Source organism: Sorghum bicolor, chromosome 9, assembly GCF_000003195.3.
Source record: "Sorghum bicolor cultivar BTx623 chromosome 9, Sorghum_bicolor_NCBIv3, whole genome shotgun sequence".
In the NCBI taxonomy this organism is placed as follows: Eukaryota; Viridiplantae; Streptophyta; class Magnoliopsida; order Poales; family Poaceae; genus Sorghum; species Sorghum bicolor.
The window spans coordinates 6,853,087-6,870,765 of NC_012878.2; the positions used below are offsets into that span (position 1 = coordinate 6,853,087).

At 44.3% G+C, this 17,679-nt stretch overlaps 2 protein-coding genes and 1 long non-coding RNA gene across 4 annotated transcripts; 1 reads left to right on the top strand and 2 right to left on the bottom strand.

Moving 5' to 3' along the window:
• On the bottom strand, nt 280-1,998 carry LOC8072714 (UDP-glycosyltransferase 73E1). Its single transcript, XM_002440655.2, has one exon. The coding sequence runs from the start codon at nt 1,976-1,978 to the stop codon at nt 410-412; it is 1,569 nt and encodes a 522-aa protein (XP_002440700.2). The 5' UTR covers nt 1,979-1,998; the 3' UTR covers nt 280-409.
• LOC110430085 lies at nt 5,492-8,072 on the top strand. 2 transcript variants are annotated; one of them, XR_002447294.1, is made up of 3 exons: nt 5,492-5,720; nt 6,384-7,364; nt 7,705-8,072. It is a non-coding gene; the product is annotated as an uncharacterized LOC110430085 (long non-coding RNA). The 2 variants fall into 2 exon arrangements; XR_002447293.1 differs by lacking the exon at nt 7,705-8,072 and having other exon boundaries at nt 6,384-7,449.
• On the bottom strand, nt 14,515-16,514 carry LOC8080956 (cytochrome P450 71A1). The gene has a single exon (XM_002440656.2). It carries the CDS (start codon nt 16,330-16,332, stop codon nt 14,779-14,781), a length of 1,554 nt encoding a protein of 517 aa, XP_002440701.1. The 5' UTR covers nt 16,333-16,514; the 3' UTR covers nt 14,515-14,778.

Below are 17,679 nucleotides of genomic sequence, written 5' to 3' on the forward strand. Positions count from 1 at the left end.
CGCAAGCAAGAGGAGGCAGCCGGACGATATATTTGTCGCACCAAATATTGTTCATTATTATTTTTGTTTGTTTTAGTTGTACGAGATACATATGTTACTCAATCCATTCCAAATTGTAAGTCGTTTGACTTTTTTAATATCAAGTTTGACCACTCGTCTTATTCAAAGTTTTATACAAAATATTACTTTTTTTTTGTTGTGTATTGGTTTATTAATAAAAGTTCTTCGAGAGTGACTTAAATTTGACTATATTTGTACAAATTTTTTGAATAAGACGAGTGGTTAAATTTGGGATAAAAAAAGTCAAACGACTTACAATTTAGAATTTGGGATGGAGGGAGTACGATGTTTCGGATTGGCTATGTAACCATTTGTCCTCTGACCATCGAGTTACTACTATGTGCGTCATTCAAGCGACTTTGGAGACCACTGTAAGTATGCCATCCGAGTCATCCATGTCCACCTCCTCCTTGTCCTTGATCGCACCCTCCGCCGCACCGACGACAAAGTGCTCATCCTTTCGTGATAGCTCCAAGACATGCCGGAGCATGTCCTTCACCTCCAAGTCCGACGAGCCACCCTTGGTCACCGCGGCCACCATACTGTGGGCGAGCTCCTTCGCCTTGGCCCGCCGCGCCGCACCCGCTGGCCGCCCCTCGTCCATCAGCTCGGCCACCACCCTCTCCACATCGTCTCTCCCGACCTGCGGGTCTCCGGGATTCAGGAGCATCGCGTGCGTGGCCGGTACCTTCACGCCGGCGCGGACGCCGACGCCGAGCACGTCCACGACCAGCGCCTCGTTCAGGAACTGGTCGGCGAACTGCGGCCAGGTCAGCAGCGGCACGCCGTTGGAGATGGCCTCGAGCGTCGAGTTCCACCCGCAGTGCGTCAAGAAGCCGCCGACGGCGGGGTGCGACAGGATGGTCATCTGCGGCGCCCACCCGCGGATGACGAGGCCGTAGTCCTTGACGCGGGCCTCGAACTCCCCATCCAGTCCGGCGGTCTCTTTCGTCGACCAGACGAACGGCCGGCGCGACGCCTCCAGGCCGGCGGCGAGCTCGGCGACCTGCGTTGGGAACAGGCGGGCGATGCTGCCGAAGTTGACGTAGAGCACAGACGCCGCCGGCCGCGCGTCGAGCCAGGACACGATGTGCTCGGCGTTCATCGCCGCGCGGTTGCCTCGACCCGCCGTCGTGACCGCGTCGGTGTCGGTGAGGCAGAGCGGCCCGACTTCCCACACCTTCCGGCCGAGCGCCGCCGCGTAGCTCTTCACGAACGCGCTCTCCAAGGCCGAGCACGTGTTCACGAGCAGGCCGTCGGCGGTAGCCTCGGCTTCCAGCGTCTCCCGCCGGAACCTCTCCATCCCTGGCCACTGAAAGAACCCGAGCGACGTCGCCCTGTTGACAACCGTGCGCACTGGGAAGTCCGGCACCTCCAACGGCTCCAAGTCGCCGGCGGCGCGGTCGTACGCGCCGTGCTTGGCGAGGTTGTGCACGGCGAGGAGGTAGAACGTGGACGGCCCGTGGAGGACCAACCGCAGGACGCCGACGCGCCGCGCGACGCCCGCCGTCCAGGGGCCCAACGAGTCTGCGACGAGGCAGTCGGGCCGCCGGGGCAGCGACCGGAGGTACGCCTCGAGCGGCGCGGCGAGAAGCCACATGGCGTGGTAGAACGGGACGATGAGGGACATGTCCGTCACCATGTCGACGCTCTCGCAGCCCTCGGGCAGGCCCAGCGCGGGTCCCGGGAAGGCGAGCTCGGCGAACGCGACGGCCAGCCCCGCCCGCGCGGCGTGCTCCAGGAAGGGCCTGTTGCGCGCGGCGTTCACGGGCGTCAGCACGACGGTGACGCGCGCGCCGTGGCCGGCGATGAGGCGCGCCAGGTCGAGCATGGGGAGCAAGTGGCCCTGCGCCATGACTGGAACCAGCACGAAGTGGAGCTCCGCCGCCATTGCTGTCGTGTTACCCGTCGTTGTCATTGTCAGGACTGCTGCTATTGTTTGTGTGTGGTGTAAAACTCATTCACTAGTTACCCAGCAGCAAGACAAGTTCATGCTAAATACCCAAGGCCTTGTTTAGTTTCCACCGAAATCCAAAAAGTTTTCAAGATTCCCCGTTACATTGAATCTTGCGACATATGTATGAAACACTAAATATAGACGAAAACAAAAACTAATTACACAGTTTGTCTGTAAATCGTAAGACGAATCTTTTTGACCCTAGTTAGTCTATGATTGGACAATATTTGCCACAAACAAACGAAAGTGCTACAGTAGCGAAATCAAAAAAATTTCGCATCTAAACAAGGCCCAAGCTTTTTTTACAAATCTCTGATTTGATCTAACGTGGGCGTGGGCATACTTTTCAATGTGCACTACTTTGTACTTTCGATTTGACCCTAAGCGAATATCATAAACGATCAATAATTCAATAGTAGAATTTAGCTTAGTTTTATTATTGATATATCTAATCCTGAATTTCAAATTATAGTAGACTTTAGCTCTACGCTAAGCCAAGCTTCTCTAATTTTGACTAAGTTTTTAGGAAAAATCAATCACTTAGTATCTACAAGTTCAAATATGCAATAGCAAGACATGTTTTGCAGAGAATTTATGAAATCAATTTTATGCAGAAGACTCTATGCTTTTTTCCATAAAACTTGTCAAAATTAGAGAAGTTCAACATCACAAAAGTAAGAATGAACTGTAGTTTGAACCGGACAGTTAAGTAAATTACTTTATATTTGTTTATAAATATACTATTGCAGTCAAGCATGTCTAACTTTAGCCATTAATTCAAAAGGGAATATCTACATAATGCCAATGTTTTGTTTCTAGTTTCAAAGGCCCTGATTTTTTATCTTGACTTTTTAGCCATGCGATGTTTTGGAGCGTCAAGAACACAAGCACACAACTTTGACTATTATTAGTTTCATAAAGACATGGCAATGTATTATTACATTTTTATTGTTTCATAGACAACATAAACTAGATAGCATTGTGTTGGAAACGATGCCTAGGTAGTAGGTAGTGTCATCCGGATAAAAAATCTTTCTTCTCTCTTTTTAGTATTTGTTTGATAGCTCGTAAACATGCACCTTATTCAATGAAAATGAAGTGCACTGAGGTTGGACTTACTTACTAAACTAAAAAAAGAATAGGAACTTTTGCATAAATAAATGTAATTTCAGATGTAAATAAAATTGCGATTGAATAGTACTCCCTCCGTTACAAATTATAACCAAATTATAGATTACTTTGGATTTTCTAAATACATAGTTTTTGTTATGCGCCTACTTATACGCTATGTCTAGATGCACCTAGAAAAATCAAACTAACTTATAATTTGAAACGACATAACCCTTAAGGCACTTTTTTCCTTAAAAACACCCTTTTGGGGAGCAAATCATAACACAATATAACTTCGGTCTATAGGACTCTAAAATTCATATGTTTTGGTGAAATTTTGGTTTTTCCATTGAAAACAAGATATTTGGGTTGGTCATTGAAATCATATAGTTGAATTTGTCATCCAAGATTATCTGATAATACAGTAAATTATATTTTTCTCAATTTTAAATAAAAATTTATGACCAAGATTGTATATACTCCGTTTGAGACTAAAGTGTCCTAAACGTTATGCACTCATGGGCAAATTTAGTTTGTGTTTGAAAATTAGAGATGTCGTAATGAGCAAATGCTGTGCGCAGACGACTAGAGGCGGGAAAGGAAGGGGGAAAAAAGGCACGTTAGGGTAATGGCGTGTGCAAACGCCTGTTTAGTTCGTTGTGGAAAAAATTTCGCAACACTGTAGCACTTTCGTTTGTTTGTGGTAATTATTGTCCAACCATGGACTAACTAGGCTCAAAAGATTCGTCTCATAAATTTCGATCAAACTTTGTAATTAGTTTTTATTTTCGTCTATATTTAATATTCCATGCATGCGTTTAAAGATTCGATGTGACGGAAAATCTTGAAAAATTTTGAGGGTTTTGGAGTGCAAGTAAACAAGGCCTAACAGAAACCAAGAAGCATCTTGCCATCCATCATCCATGCACTTTGTAGCCACGGGAAAAAAAGGTTGGTCCAGCAAAGTGAAGTGATTCTTACATTTGAGGGGAAAAAAAAAGTAATTCGTGGCCAAAAAGCATCTAGCCAACATTCGCATAAAAAAAAAACCAACGGTGATGGTGAGTCGGTGACGTGCCGCATCATTGGCCGCTAGGGCACGGCACGGCAGTACTGCCAGGCCGAGGCCGTCGGCCGTCCGTCCAATGGCGGCAAGCCACCAACGGCGACGGGCCGAAGGTGATGATGCTCATGAGTTGAAACTTCGCTGCCTCCTGGCGCATCTCAGTGCAGATAGGTACTTTCTGGAAAGGGAAGATTGCCTCAACGATAGCGCACAAATCCCCGGGCTGGGGGCGTGGCCAAGCCTGAAAATAATTAGAAAAAAATAATTACCTTAATTGGCTGCTTTGGGATTTGTGAAGTTTTTAGTTTTTGATACTATAATATTTTCATTCGTAACTTACAATTATTATCCAACCATAGACTAATTAGACTCAAAAGATTCATCTCGCAAATTATAGCCAAACTGTATAATTAGTTATTTTTTTTATCTATGTTTAGGAATCTTTAAAAGTTTTTGGATTTTGGAGTGAACTAAACAAGACTTGTTTTTATCTCCTGTTGGTAACAGACAATAACACTAGGCCTTGTTTAGTTCCGAAAAGTGAAAACTTTTCGGTACTGTAGCACTTTCGTTTGTTTGTGACAAATATTATCTAATCATGGACTAACTAGGATCAGAAGATTCGTCTCTTGATTTACAGCTAAACTGTGTAATTAGTTTTTGTTTTCATCTATATTTAATGTTTCATGCATGTGCCACAAGATTCGATGTGACGGAGAATCTTGAAAACTTTTTGGTTTTTAGGGTGAACTAAACAAGGCCTCGATGGATCTCTTTGTACGACTCATTCATGGTCCTTATAGAAACCCCTGCCGTCATCATATCAGAATGTGACTTTGTAGTCTTCGATATGCCTTCCAGATGGAACTTTTAAAATGACATCAAGTTGGGACTGACTTGTAGTCTTCCACGATGTTGTTCGCTTAAACTTATCAGCCGAATCTGCTAGCCATTCTACAGTGTTTTTCTCTTACAACGAATCAGTGAATAGTATTTTCTATCATCGAACAAGATTTTTTTTAGAGATTTTTTACAGTGCTTGGAAGGAACGTTAATCTTTTTTGCGGCAGCAATTAATTATAACGATTCTAATTAGAGGATAGATTAGTACTTTTGGTACGGTACAAATTGTCAACTCCGTAACCCACTTCAACCAAGGCACAAACCGCTCGTTACCCGTATATTCGCGAGATCTGCGTCGGCCTCCCAGCTCGCTGCCTGCCTTGCCGCCTCCCAGTCCCAGGCCCAGCCCACCGCCTCGCAGCGCAGGTCATCGGCACGCCGCCTCCCAGGTCGCCGGGTCACCGCCAATTGAGTCGGCACTGTGCTCACCAGTCACCACCATGTGGCCCGCCTCGGCGCCCGGCCTCCACCCGCCGTCTCGCCGCCTCTCCGGCCGGCTCGCCCCGCCCTCACCAGCACCACGGTCCTCCGTACGGTGATAGGGTCGCCACGCCACCCGCCTCAGCGCTGCCCGCACGCGCCTCCTAGGTCACCACTGCCCGCCCGCTGCTCCAGTGTACACAGGTTCAATATCTCCCATGGACTGATCCTATGCTCCTGGCTTTGTGATCTGAGAGACATAGCAGTTAAGATTTTGTTTTTGGTGTGAAATCATCTAACACTTTATGTGTTTTTTTTCTTTCTGTGAAATTAGCCTACGCTATATGAATTTACTCTCTAGCCTGTCCTTTAGCTGGTGGCTGTTAAATTTGATGACAAAGAAGGTAGCAAACAAGAAATGCAAACCAATGATGACATGTGTGTTACTGTTTAAACCGGTTGCACAATACATGTGTATGCAATGCAGCTGCATATTTTGCACAGTTCAGGCTCTGTTGTCCATATTTACTTGTAGTTGTCACTTGCCTGTATGCTGCAGCTGGTGGTCTGATCGTATATATAGTTTAATCTTTCATGGAAAAGATTGCATTTCCTTTTTTATCTAGATTGAGTTTCAGACATATATACTAGGTTACTAGGTTCCGTAACTAAATTGTTCAGTCAAAATTGTGGAGCTGGACTTTATTCAGTCAAAACTCAAAACTACTGAGTTAACAGATTTCCTTTTCTCCAAGTAATGTTCATGCTGGCTACCATATGTTAGATTGTTTTGCTATTTGATTGAGATACCTAATGAATCTTGTCATGTTTACTATCGAGTGGTTCTGACCAGTTTACATTATGCAGGAAAAAACGGTTGATCTGAGCGAAGAGGCTCTACTAAATTAGCATCAAATTGTCAGCAAGACGTTCCGTAGCGAGGAAGAAGGGTATGGGTTTTACAACAGCTAAGCACTTGATAGAGGGTTTACTGTGAGGAGATGCTACGTGGAAAGAGACACGACAACAAAGAAATTATGTCTAAGGAAATTTCTGTGCGATCGTCAGGGGTTCCATGAAGCTAGGCACATGAACAAAGCGATTAAGAAGAGAAAGCCACAGAATTTGAGTCATTGGGGGTGTCTAGCCAAAATGCTGATTAAACTCAACAAGGATATAGGACAGTGAAGAGTTTAGAAAATTTCTATACGTTCTATAGAAGAGGTTGAGAGGAAATGGGACGAATTTTTAGAAAGGAACAAAATTTCAAGCAAGCACGAGTGTCTGCATCAAATGTACCAGATTAGGAACCTATGGTGTGCTGCATATCAGGTGGACCGATGTTTCTTAGGCTTGAGGAGCAACCAACGCAGTGAAAGTCTTAATTCAAAACTGCATAGAAATCTGGATAGGAAGATGATGCTATTAGATATGTATGAACACTATGAGCATTGCTTGGCCAATCTGCGTCGAAATGAGACATATATAGATGCTCCAGCATCTTAGTCTATTTCATTCAGGGAAAAGCAAGCTGATCCTATGGCGAAACATGTTGCTGAAGTTTTTACACCTAAAGTATTTGCATTGGTGAAGGAAAAATGGATTCTGTAGGAAATTATGTTATTTGGGACATACAAGATGGATGTGACAGCACACCATATGGCATTAGTGTGAAGAACAGAAGGGAGTGGAAGTTCCAGGTTCATTGTGAAATCAATGATGAGTCCACAATAAGTCTGATTCGGTGCTTTTGTTGTAAGCTGGAACGCGATGGCATACCTTGTGGTCACATCTTCTGTGTCTTGAAAGTATTGCGTGCAGAATGAATTCCAAGTTGCTGTGTGCTTAGTAGGTGGTCCATGATTGTATATTCTGTTTTTGTATGCCTTAACCATAGTTATAACTTTATATGCATATATCTATATTCTGTGAAGTAGTCATCTTATAGTTTCATCGACACTTTCTGTAAATCATGAGTTTGGGCCTTGTCCTTCCAGTAATTTTCACTTGTCCATTTGCAAACTGCCTATGCTATACCTTACTAAATCCATTTGCAAACTGCCTTATTAAATCCAGTTTTGAGACCAACTTACATAATCTTTCTTAGTCAGATTTGTTTCGTTCAAAGCTAGTCTTAATTAGGAATTCTCAGACATGCTATTAGTTAACCTTCCTTTTTCCTTTTCAGTTCTACCAGCCTTTCTTCCTCTGGAGTCCAGGCTATGTGATTCCTGGAGCTATGGAGGACCTGGAGCCCACTGAAGATTGCTACCTTCCTCTATTGCAAGCCATGTAGCGATCCTACTGCCTAAATTTGTTTTGTGTGCTTCCTCATAATTTAGTGGACAATTCAATCCTTGATGTAAGATATGCAACCGAACTTGTAAATATCATGTCAATTTCAGTGTGATTCACCTGGCAGCTAAACTAAACTGTGTTCTGCTTTATGCTTGTGCATGTATGCCCTGGTAATTAGTAAGTCTAAACTTCTTAATGCAAAACTAAACTATGTTCATATCCTTTATGCTTGTGCCTGTATGCTCTGGTAATTAGTAAGTCTAAAGTTCTTGATGCAACATACGTCCAAAGCAGAAAGAATGCAACCCTCAAGTGCAGCAGAATTACCTGATACACCTACTTGGTGTGTTATATTTAGTCCCATGGCCAAAATATCAGCGCCGCATGTGAGCACAATATCTGCCACGGTAGGATCTCCAAATGTTTGTTGATAACATGAACTCGGTAAACAAGAAGCAAAGTGATGCTCTGCTTAAGCATCACCTAACTTTGTATTATCTCAATCGCGGTACTTGCCAGCTCATCTGCAGAGCTTTTGTGAAACTACTTACTTACCCGATAACTAAGGACTATGTAATGCAACATAGAAATTAAAAAGAGAACCCTCACATTTGCCTCAGCTGCAGGGCCCATATTTCCATTAATCGAATACACAAGCCAAGAATAAAGAAGCCAGACAAGCTAAACCACAAGAGAGATATACGAGATAGGTGCATCCAGTGTACCAGCTCATAGTAGTAGACAACTCTAACACTACAGGTCATTGTGTAAATGAATCTTCAATTGACAGATGCAACAACAACAGATAATCTTAAGAATTGAAAGCTCAGCATTAACCGAGGTGGATGCCTGCGGCTGAAGTTTGGGCAATAGACCACGGGCGCTTGCTTGCTCGTGTACACTTGCAGGCTAAAACTTGAGCCGACGACTCGAGCTGGAGCAGCAGCAGCTGCCGCTCACCTTGGATACGACCTCGAGGCCTGGAGCAATTGCCGCCGGAGCTGGTGGACCAAAGCTCGTGCACTAGTCAGCCCTCGCATGCTATGAGGGAGGGAGGTGCAGGGCCTGCCCACCGGGGGCCACACGCTGGTGAGCACCACCTTGCCGCTAGCCCAGGTCGCTGGCTCACCACGCGCCTCGCCGCCTCCTAGATCGTCGGCTCGCCGCCCGACTGCCTCGCTGCAAGTTGCATCAGCGCCCCCCTTCACCACCACGTCACCCTAGGGTGGGCGACCGCCTCGCCGGCTCTCTGGGTCGTCGCTCACCGGTCAGCTCCGCGCGTTAGGAGAGGGATGCAGGTGCGGGGCTTGCCCACCGGGGGCTGCGCATCAGTGAGATCCCGTGTCGCCGCCAGCCACTAGGGGCCACGCGCCAGTCACCACACATGCCCAAAGAGGAAGGGAGGTGCGGGGCCTGCCCACCGGGGGCCGTGCGTCATCGAGCCCCCACACTAGCCACCAGGGGCCACGCGCCGATGACCACCCGCGCCCGCCAGGAGCTTAGAGAGACGATGAGAGACAGAGATCGCACATGCGGATTTGAGAAGCAGCTCCTGTTCGTGTGTGGATGAGAAGTAAGCTCCTATTTCTGTGCGGATGAGAAGCAGACTTCATTTTTCTGATTCAAAGAAGCGACAGTGGAGATGTCAAAAATACTGTTATACCCTTCTTATTTATTTATTTATTTATAGACTAGTTCCGAATCCACTTATTCTTTGGTTTTGACCCACAACTTAAGTTCCTTCCATCTGGTTCTTTCTATTTTTAAACCATTGGATGTAACAAAACGGATGGCTCTCATTTATTCCAAGCGTAGTAAAATTTCTCCAAACTTCATATAAACAATCAATTAATGTGAAGCCTATTTGATGACTGAGCTGAAATGTTCAGTTCACAGAAAGTCTGACAGCTCGTAACAAAATATATATTTCTTTCATTGCACTTACCATTTAGTAAATGTCTCAGTACATTATAACATAACTCAGTTGGCCAAATTATTCACTTGTTATACATTTCTGGCAGATACTTTCAACTACTCTTTGCTAATTCAATTGCAGCCAAATTAAGTAATCTTGAACTCTTCCCTTAAATAATCTTTATGTCCACCAATATAACAAGAGTGAACTGCAGAACACTTTTCCACCAATAACACTTTTTGACCAAGACTACATATTCAGACCTAAATTTTCTCCATGGGTCCCACTGGTGAAAATGAAAGACTGAACAAGTGCCTGGAAAAACAGGCAGCACATTGAGTATCTTCCTTTGCATACCAGCTATGTATTGTCTTAATGAATTGGAGTCAACGGGTTGAGCCACGTCGCCCCCAATTCGCGTCCAATAAATTGGTGCCCCTCCCTTCTCGCAAAAAAAGCCTCCCATGCCCGACCTCCCCCTCTCCTCTCGCACCACGCTACCGCCGTCGTTGCCCTAGCCCGCGCCTCCCCTTCCTCTCCCTCTCTATCTCTCCCTTGATGTGGCGGCACAACAACAAACCCAAGTGGTGGCCGCCCCCAGGCCGCATGGGCGCATGCTGCAGCGCCAGTGGGCAATGCCGGTGGCTGTGATTGTCGGTCGCCCCCTGCTCTCCCTGGGTGGCCTCCTGTATGCATACGCGCGGTTCCTACTCGACTGCCACGTATTCAATTAAAATGTTGTGCTAACTGCCTTTCAGTTAAGTACATGTTCCCAGACAAGGTACTTTTGAATATCTAAAGTCTTTGCCCGTGGTGTAATAAAAATTCCTCAAAGAAAAGGTGACAGGATTAGAAGTAATGAACCATATCAATTCACAAAAACGGATAAGGGGGTGTGCATCCATAAATTAATATTTGTAAGCATGCAGAGGCAAGCTATTTGTACACATAATTCTTTTTGTTATTTTCACACAATACTATTTTTTCCACAGCATGCTGTAACATTTAAGTCTGCAACAGTGTTGATATATTTTCAAGAACTTGTATATAATCTTAGCGACAGTTAGGTTGTGATAAAAATGATATGTTTTTTGTGATTGCCTTTCATGTGATGTATATATTGCAGGGGTGCATGTGTGATAATTAATACTAGAATGGTTCTAGTGCTCCTATCACCTGGAGATAAGGGTCCTCCCATTAATTTGTGATATTTCATAAATCAGTTCTCTCCTATTGCAATAAATCTTTCTCCAGTTATAAAATAATGATAGGCTTCAAATCATGTATTCTTTTACTTTATGGAAACAAAAGAACAGAAACCTATGGAACTTATCAATGAACATGTTCATGCACAATTGGTCCACTACAGTTTGATTATTAGCGGCTTCTTTTTATTTATTCTCTGTATATTCGGTTCATTCCTTGGATTAGGATGCAGAGCATTGATAAGGTTTTGTTTGCCTTTTCAGGCTGAGCACTGTATTCTTTGCAGATTCTTTTACGGAGTGAAGATAAAGGTACAAATTTTCAGTTTACCATCTTTTCAGTTTTCTCAGCCTAAGTGAACCAAGTTGTACTGTTAGAGTACGTAAGAGACCTATTGAGCCTGGGCTGGTGCCATAGCCCATTAGTATTAGGGTTAATTAAAGATAAGGGTCGCTTGCTTAGGGGTCATGTAAGCCTTGCTTGTAAGTCAAGTAAACCACTCTATAAGAAGAGGAGATGCATCAATCTAATCAAGTAAGAGATTAGAAGGAAATCCCTTCTCTCTTGCCGGCCGTGGGCAGAGCTCCACGACCGGCGTTCCCAGCGCCCAAACCCCCCTCTCTCTCATAGCCTCCTCCCTATAAACAGTATCCGCAGTACTGTAGCGCAGGTACTGTTCACGCCATCAACCGCCGCTCCTTAGATCACAATCCATCTTCCTCGATCCCCAGCAGCCACATAAAATGTACACATAAATATAAATCTGTATGCTATTTTTTAGATATAGTGCTACATAAGCTTACACATGAATGTGAATCTCTATGTAGACTACTAAAAGAAAATTTCTTTGGTGCGATTATAATTTTTTCTCTCTACCCAATGGAGCGATTATTGAGCAAAACTTGAATATGGCTCCTATTGATTTTTTTTTTTGTATAGGGATATTTTACGAGCCATATTTGAAAACCAATATATGAAGTATAATGAAACAGAAAGGACAAACTGTAATAGAAATTGAAGACAAATAGTATTTTAAAAGTAGCCATTGCTGTTCCATTTTTATAGCTTCCTCACCGTTGAAAACAAACAAGATCTTACGAGTAGCCATTGATGTTCCATTTTTTAAAGATTCCTTAGCTAATCTTGCTAGTGCTATTGGGTGCTTTAGGGTTCACTGATGGTTGTTATGCTACCATTACCATGGTTAGAAGATTAGATAGAGCACTGAAATTTGTACAGTCATTGTACTCTTTCAGGATTACATATTTTTTATAGTTTTCCTTTAGTCTCTGTTTTCTTTAGTGAGCCTCGTCTCAGCTTTCTCAGCTCTCCAGACATTGCAGACATTGTTTTCTCAACTCTCCAGATATTGCAGTCTCTGTTACCATGCGTGCGATATTAATGCTTACAGGCTATCTAGTATTCATAGAAAACTTTGCTAGGCTAAAAAAATACTTCACCCTTTGTGTTATTAATTGGGAAGATAAGACTTCAGGCAATAATATTGAACTGGTGCCTTCTGAGACATTATAGGGTGTATACTTCATTCTTCAACTGTAGAGGTCTCTACTGAATAATATTGGTGCCTACTGTATGGTGTATAGTTCATTCTTATTTTTAAATTGCCATATTTATTTCAAGATAATAGTTATGTACTGTCTGATTCTTCTTATTGCACATTTGTCATATTTTCACTTTGTCAATTTGTGTAGAAAAGCAAATATGTTTTGAAACTCAATTCGAATGAATTTTTTCCTAGCCTTTCAGTATAATGACTAATTCTAACAATCATATAGATATAAAGAAGATAGAAGACCACTATGGTAGAGAGAGAACCACAACTGTGGTAGCTGCAGATAAACTTCCACAGACCTACACAGCGGAAAACACAGAAGAAATGAGGGTCATGAAAACTCGGATGTTAAGTCAGCTTCTATATAGGTGTCATCCAGTTCGTCACTAAGGCGAGTTTGTCTACCCATTTTGATTTGGATGTTTGAGAGGTCCTCGCTGATTTGGATGTTCGTCTTTGCTAATCACACACTAGGTTGTGTATTGTACCTACTCAATGTATAGTTTGTTTTAGACTCATGTTGATTGGAACTCTGCTGAACTGAACTATATTTTGATTTGTTGTGCACGACCGGAACAAATTAATACGCACAGCTTAGATATTGAATTTTCAATGGACACAGATAATATTCCTAATTTGCATGGAAATTTATAGGCTGAGACAAATTTTATGCATACCTACTTATATATTAGGGTGGCTCAATATGGTGCGTACTCTAATTATATACATTAGCGGTATATCTAATGATGTACCGTATAAATCTTAGCTGTACATACCTAAGATGCCCACTTATGGTCGTGCGCAAATGCGCGCGGTTTATCCTAGTTTTAATATATAAATGATCGGACATCGAAGTCGCGTTATGTTTGGGTTAGGTTTTAAATAACACAAAAGATCTTTCGACGGGCAAAAGTCTGAACCCGACACCGCCATGTGTGGATCTATATATTATACATGGTGCGGGCACATCCACAAAAATATCAAAAAATAGTGATTATGATCAAAATTTTATCATATTCACGCCCACATGGTAAAATTCTACATACTCACGAGGCAAGCGTATCCCCCCTCATATTTGCTCTAGCTCCGCCACTAGACACCGCCCCGAAATTTTAGGCTCAAGACCATAGGCCACAAGAATTTTAGATGACGATGAGTTTAGGACTTCCGTTTGTATTTGACAATTATTATCTAACATGGACTAACTAGGTTCAAAAGATCTGTCTTGCAAATTAAGGACAAACTGTGTAATTAGTTATTTTTTATCTATATTTAATACTTCATATATGCATCTAAAGATTCGATATAATTATAAATCTTGTAAACTTTTGGAATTTTGAAGACATTTAAACAAGGCCTTCAATGACACTGTTAGTCTAACCCAAGCACTACACTGCTGTATCCCAACATCCAAAGCGAACACTACTATCGATTCATATATGTGTTTGCGCCTCCTCATCTTCTTTTTTTACAAGTAACCACATTCATTGATTAACAGCAAGAACTATTACAGAGTTTATGGTTACATATTGAAGCGTCATAAAAACTGGGCACTCTTGTACATGCCGAGGGTTAGTACAAACCCCTGAGAAATTAATATGATTGATATGGAAAACAGTAAGAACCTATCTAGCCAGTAAATCTGTCATTTGATTTTGGGATCTTCTAATCTTGTGAATGGAAGAGCTTATGCCTGCTAAGAGGGAACTGATCATTTGAGTATACGGTTTAATTCTCCAATCAGGAGGGTTGGAGAGGTCGGCTCCATTTAAGAAATGGACCAACTGCTGATTATCAGACAATAAAGTTGCATCCTGTAGATCCAATATTTATAGCAACACTGTTGCTAGCATTATAGCTGCTGATTCCGCCATCACCTTGATGAAAATGCTTAATGGGGAGACATCTGTGTATTGATGATGAAAACTCCAATCCTCATATGGAAGAGAACAAAGACGTTGTCAATGCACTCATTCGTGCAAGTACCCTGTTCTCTGATGAAGATCTTCCACTTCAAATGTTGTTATATTAATACTCAAATATAATACACCTTTTTATTTTCCGTAAAACCGCAATGGTTATAAAAAGAAATAAAAATTAATATAATGTTATCTTTTAGCGCCCCAGGAGCTAGTGAACATTACTAGCTACTTGCTCTATAATATAATAAATAAAAGTTAATAAATAATCATCAATATTACCTAAAACTTTATTTGGAACCAAGACGCCAAGACTTATTATACATATGAATCTAACTGCACTTATAATTATTAAACCTCATTAAGCTCCTCCCCCTTGAATTCGTAGTCGTCGCTCTTCCTGACCACGACGAGGAGCGGCTCCTTCTTCCTGGTGGCGAGGCCGAAGCACTCGTCGAGGTTGACGTCCTCGGCAGCGACGCCGGGCGGCAGCGCCCACTCGAAGTGGTACAGCAGGCTGGCCAGCGACACCTGCACGGTGGCCAGCGCGAAGGTGTACCCGGGGCACCCCCTCCGGCCGCCGCCGAACGGCAGCAGCTTGTAGTCCGGGTCCTTGAGGTCGATCTCGCCGCCGCCGTTCTCGAACCGCTCCGGCAGGTACTCCAGCGGGCTGTCCCAGATCTCCGGGTCCCGGCCCATGGCGAAGGTGTTGATGAAGACGCGGGTCTTGGCCGGGATGTCGTAGCCGCCCAGCGTGCAGGGCGCCACCGACTCCCGCGGCACCAGCAGCGGCACCGCCGGGTGCAGCCGGAAGGTCTCCTTGATGATGGCGCGCATGTAGTGGAGCTCGCCGACGTCCGCCTCCTCCACGCGTCCCTTGCCACCGACGACGCGCCGCACCTCCTCCTGCGCCTTCCTCAGGACGCGCGGGTGCCGGACCAGCTCCGTCATCACCCACTCCAGCGTCGCGAACGTCGTGTCGGTGCCGGCGACGAACATGTCCAGGACGAGCGCCTTGAGGTTGTCGTCGGTGAGTGGGACCTCCAGTTCCGGTGACTTCTGGACTCGGAGCAGCACGTCAACGAAGTCCTCGTCACGGTCGCCGGGGATGCGCTGGCGCTTGCCGCTGATGTGCTCGTCCACGATCTCGTCGCAGACCGCGCGGAGGTCGGCGAGGCAGCGCTTGAGGCGGCGGCGGAGGCCGGTGACGGTGCTGGCGACGGGCTCGAGCTCCGGGAAGAAGTCGCCGATGGTGAACCCGGCGAAGAGGTCCTGCGCCTCGGCGAGGACGGCGCCGAGCTTGTCGCCGTCGCCGTGCGGGAACCGGCGCCCGAACGCGACGCGGCAGAGCACGTCGTTGGCCAGGTTGAGGAAGCACTCGCTCAGGTCCACGGGCCGGTCCGGGGAGGTGTTGTCCTTGGTGAGGTGCGCCAGGAGGCGGCGGAGCTCCTTGACCCGGACGGCGCCGTAGGTGGCGACGCGGCGCGCAGAGAGCAGCTCGGAGACCACCACCCGACGCGCCATGCGGTGGTAGGGACCCGCCGGCGCGAAGGTCACGTCGGAGCACCCGAAGGACAGGAAGTGGCCCGACAGGAGGTGCGGCCGCGACGCCAGCGCCGGGTCGTTGGTGGTCAGCGCGGCGCGAGCCAGCTCCGGCTTGGAGATCACCACGGCAGGAACGCTGCCCAGCCGGAGGCGGAGCAGAGGCGCCTTCATGGCCCGTGCCAGCTCCGCCATAGTGTGGTGGGGCATCTCGGAAAGCAGGTGGAGGTGCCCGATGACGGGCCACCCCGGCGGCGCCGGAGGCAACCGCTGCGGCGACCGACGGCGCCTCGTCGTGTAGTAGACATACGCGGCGGAGAGCGCCACCAAGAGGAGGAGGAGGTTGAGCTCCATGGCGTCCATCAGTGGCGGCTTCGGTCAAGTTTGGCTTGCATGTTGTGTGCTAGCTTGGCTGGCTTGTGTTGGTAAAAATGCATGTGTGGTGGTGCTTATATAATCTAATAAATAGGTTAATAGGTAAAAGTGTACTTACCACATTGACTTGGAGTAGGTGAGCAAGTGAGACTGCGTGTTTGAACAACAGTTTGTGTGGAGATGCTTGGACTGACTGCTTGTCTGGTACCACTACATTGTGTACTCTCTTCATCCCTAGATGTATACGGTTTTCATTTTTTAAAAAATAAATTTAATTAAATATAAATTAAAAATAATAATATTTATGATACATAATTAGTATCATTAGATAGATATTTGAATCTAGATTTTTAATAAATTTATTTAGAGATAAAAATATTATATATTTTTTTTATAAATTAAGTTAAAGTTATCGGCATATAATTTATGGTGACAAACATTTAGGGACAGATGAAGTACATTTGTTAGAGAGGTCGTGTTAGAAAAATTGCACATGTGTAAGTTGTGAAGCGAATGTGTGTAGCCAGGCCCCAGGCAATGCCGTGTCTAACTTGTGTAACTAATGTAACGCCGTATGCCCGTATCTAACTTGTGTAAGTTGTCAAGCGAAAAATGTTGGCCCTAATAAGTGAATATCATAAACGACCAATAATTCAATAGCAAAATTTAGCTTAGTTTTATTACTGATATATGTATATATAATCCTGAATTTCAAATTATAGTAGACTTTAGCTCTATGCTAAGCCAAGCTTCTCTAATTTTGACTAAGTTTTTAGGATAATGTATTAGTATCTACAAGTTCAAGTATGCAACAGGAAGCATGTTTTGCAGAGAATTTATGAAATTAATTTCATGCAGTAGAATCTGTGCACTTTTCTATAGAATTTGTCAAAATTAGAGAAGCTTGACTTAAAAAAAATAGAATGAACTGTAGTTTGAACCGGACAGTTAAGTGAATTACTTTATATTTGTTTATAAATATAGTATGACAGGCAAGCATATCTAAGGCTTTGTTTACTTCGCGAAAATTTTTAGCTTTGGCTATTGTAACACTTTCGTTTATTGTATTTGGTAATTATTGTCCAATCATAGACTAACTAGGCTCAAAAGATTCGTCTCGCAAATTACAGTACAATTAGTTTTTTTATCTATATATAATGTTCCATGCATTCGTCCAAAGATTTGATGTGTTGAAAATTTTTGGAAATTAAACCAGACCTAACTTTAGCCATTAATTCAAAAGGGAGTTCCTACATAACGCCAATGCTCTCTTCAAAAAAAAAAAACATAACGCCAATGCTTTGTTTCTAGTTTCAAATTGAGTTCGTGGCTAAC

What these genes read in the sequence shown, in the direction of transcription:
- LOC8080956 (XM_002440656.2), bottom strand. Translation starts at nt 16,332, where the DNA reads ATGGACGCCATGGAGCTCAACCTCCTCCTCCTCTTGGTGGCGCTCTCC.
- LOC8072714 (XM_002440655.2), bottom strand. Translation starts at nt 1,978, where the DNA reads ATGACAACGACGGGTAACACGACAGCAATGGCGGCGGAGCTCCACTTC.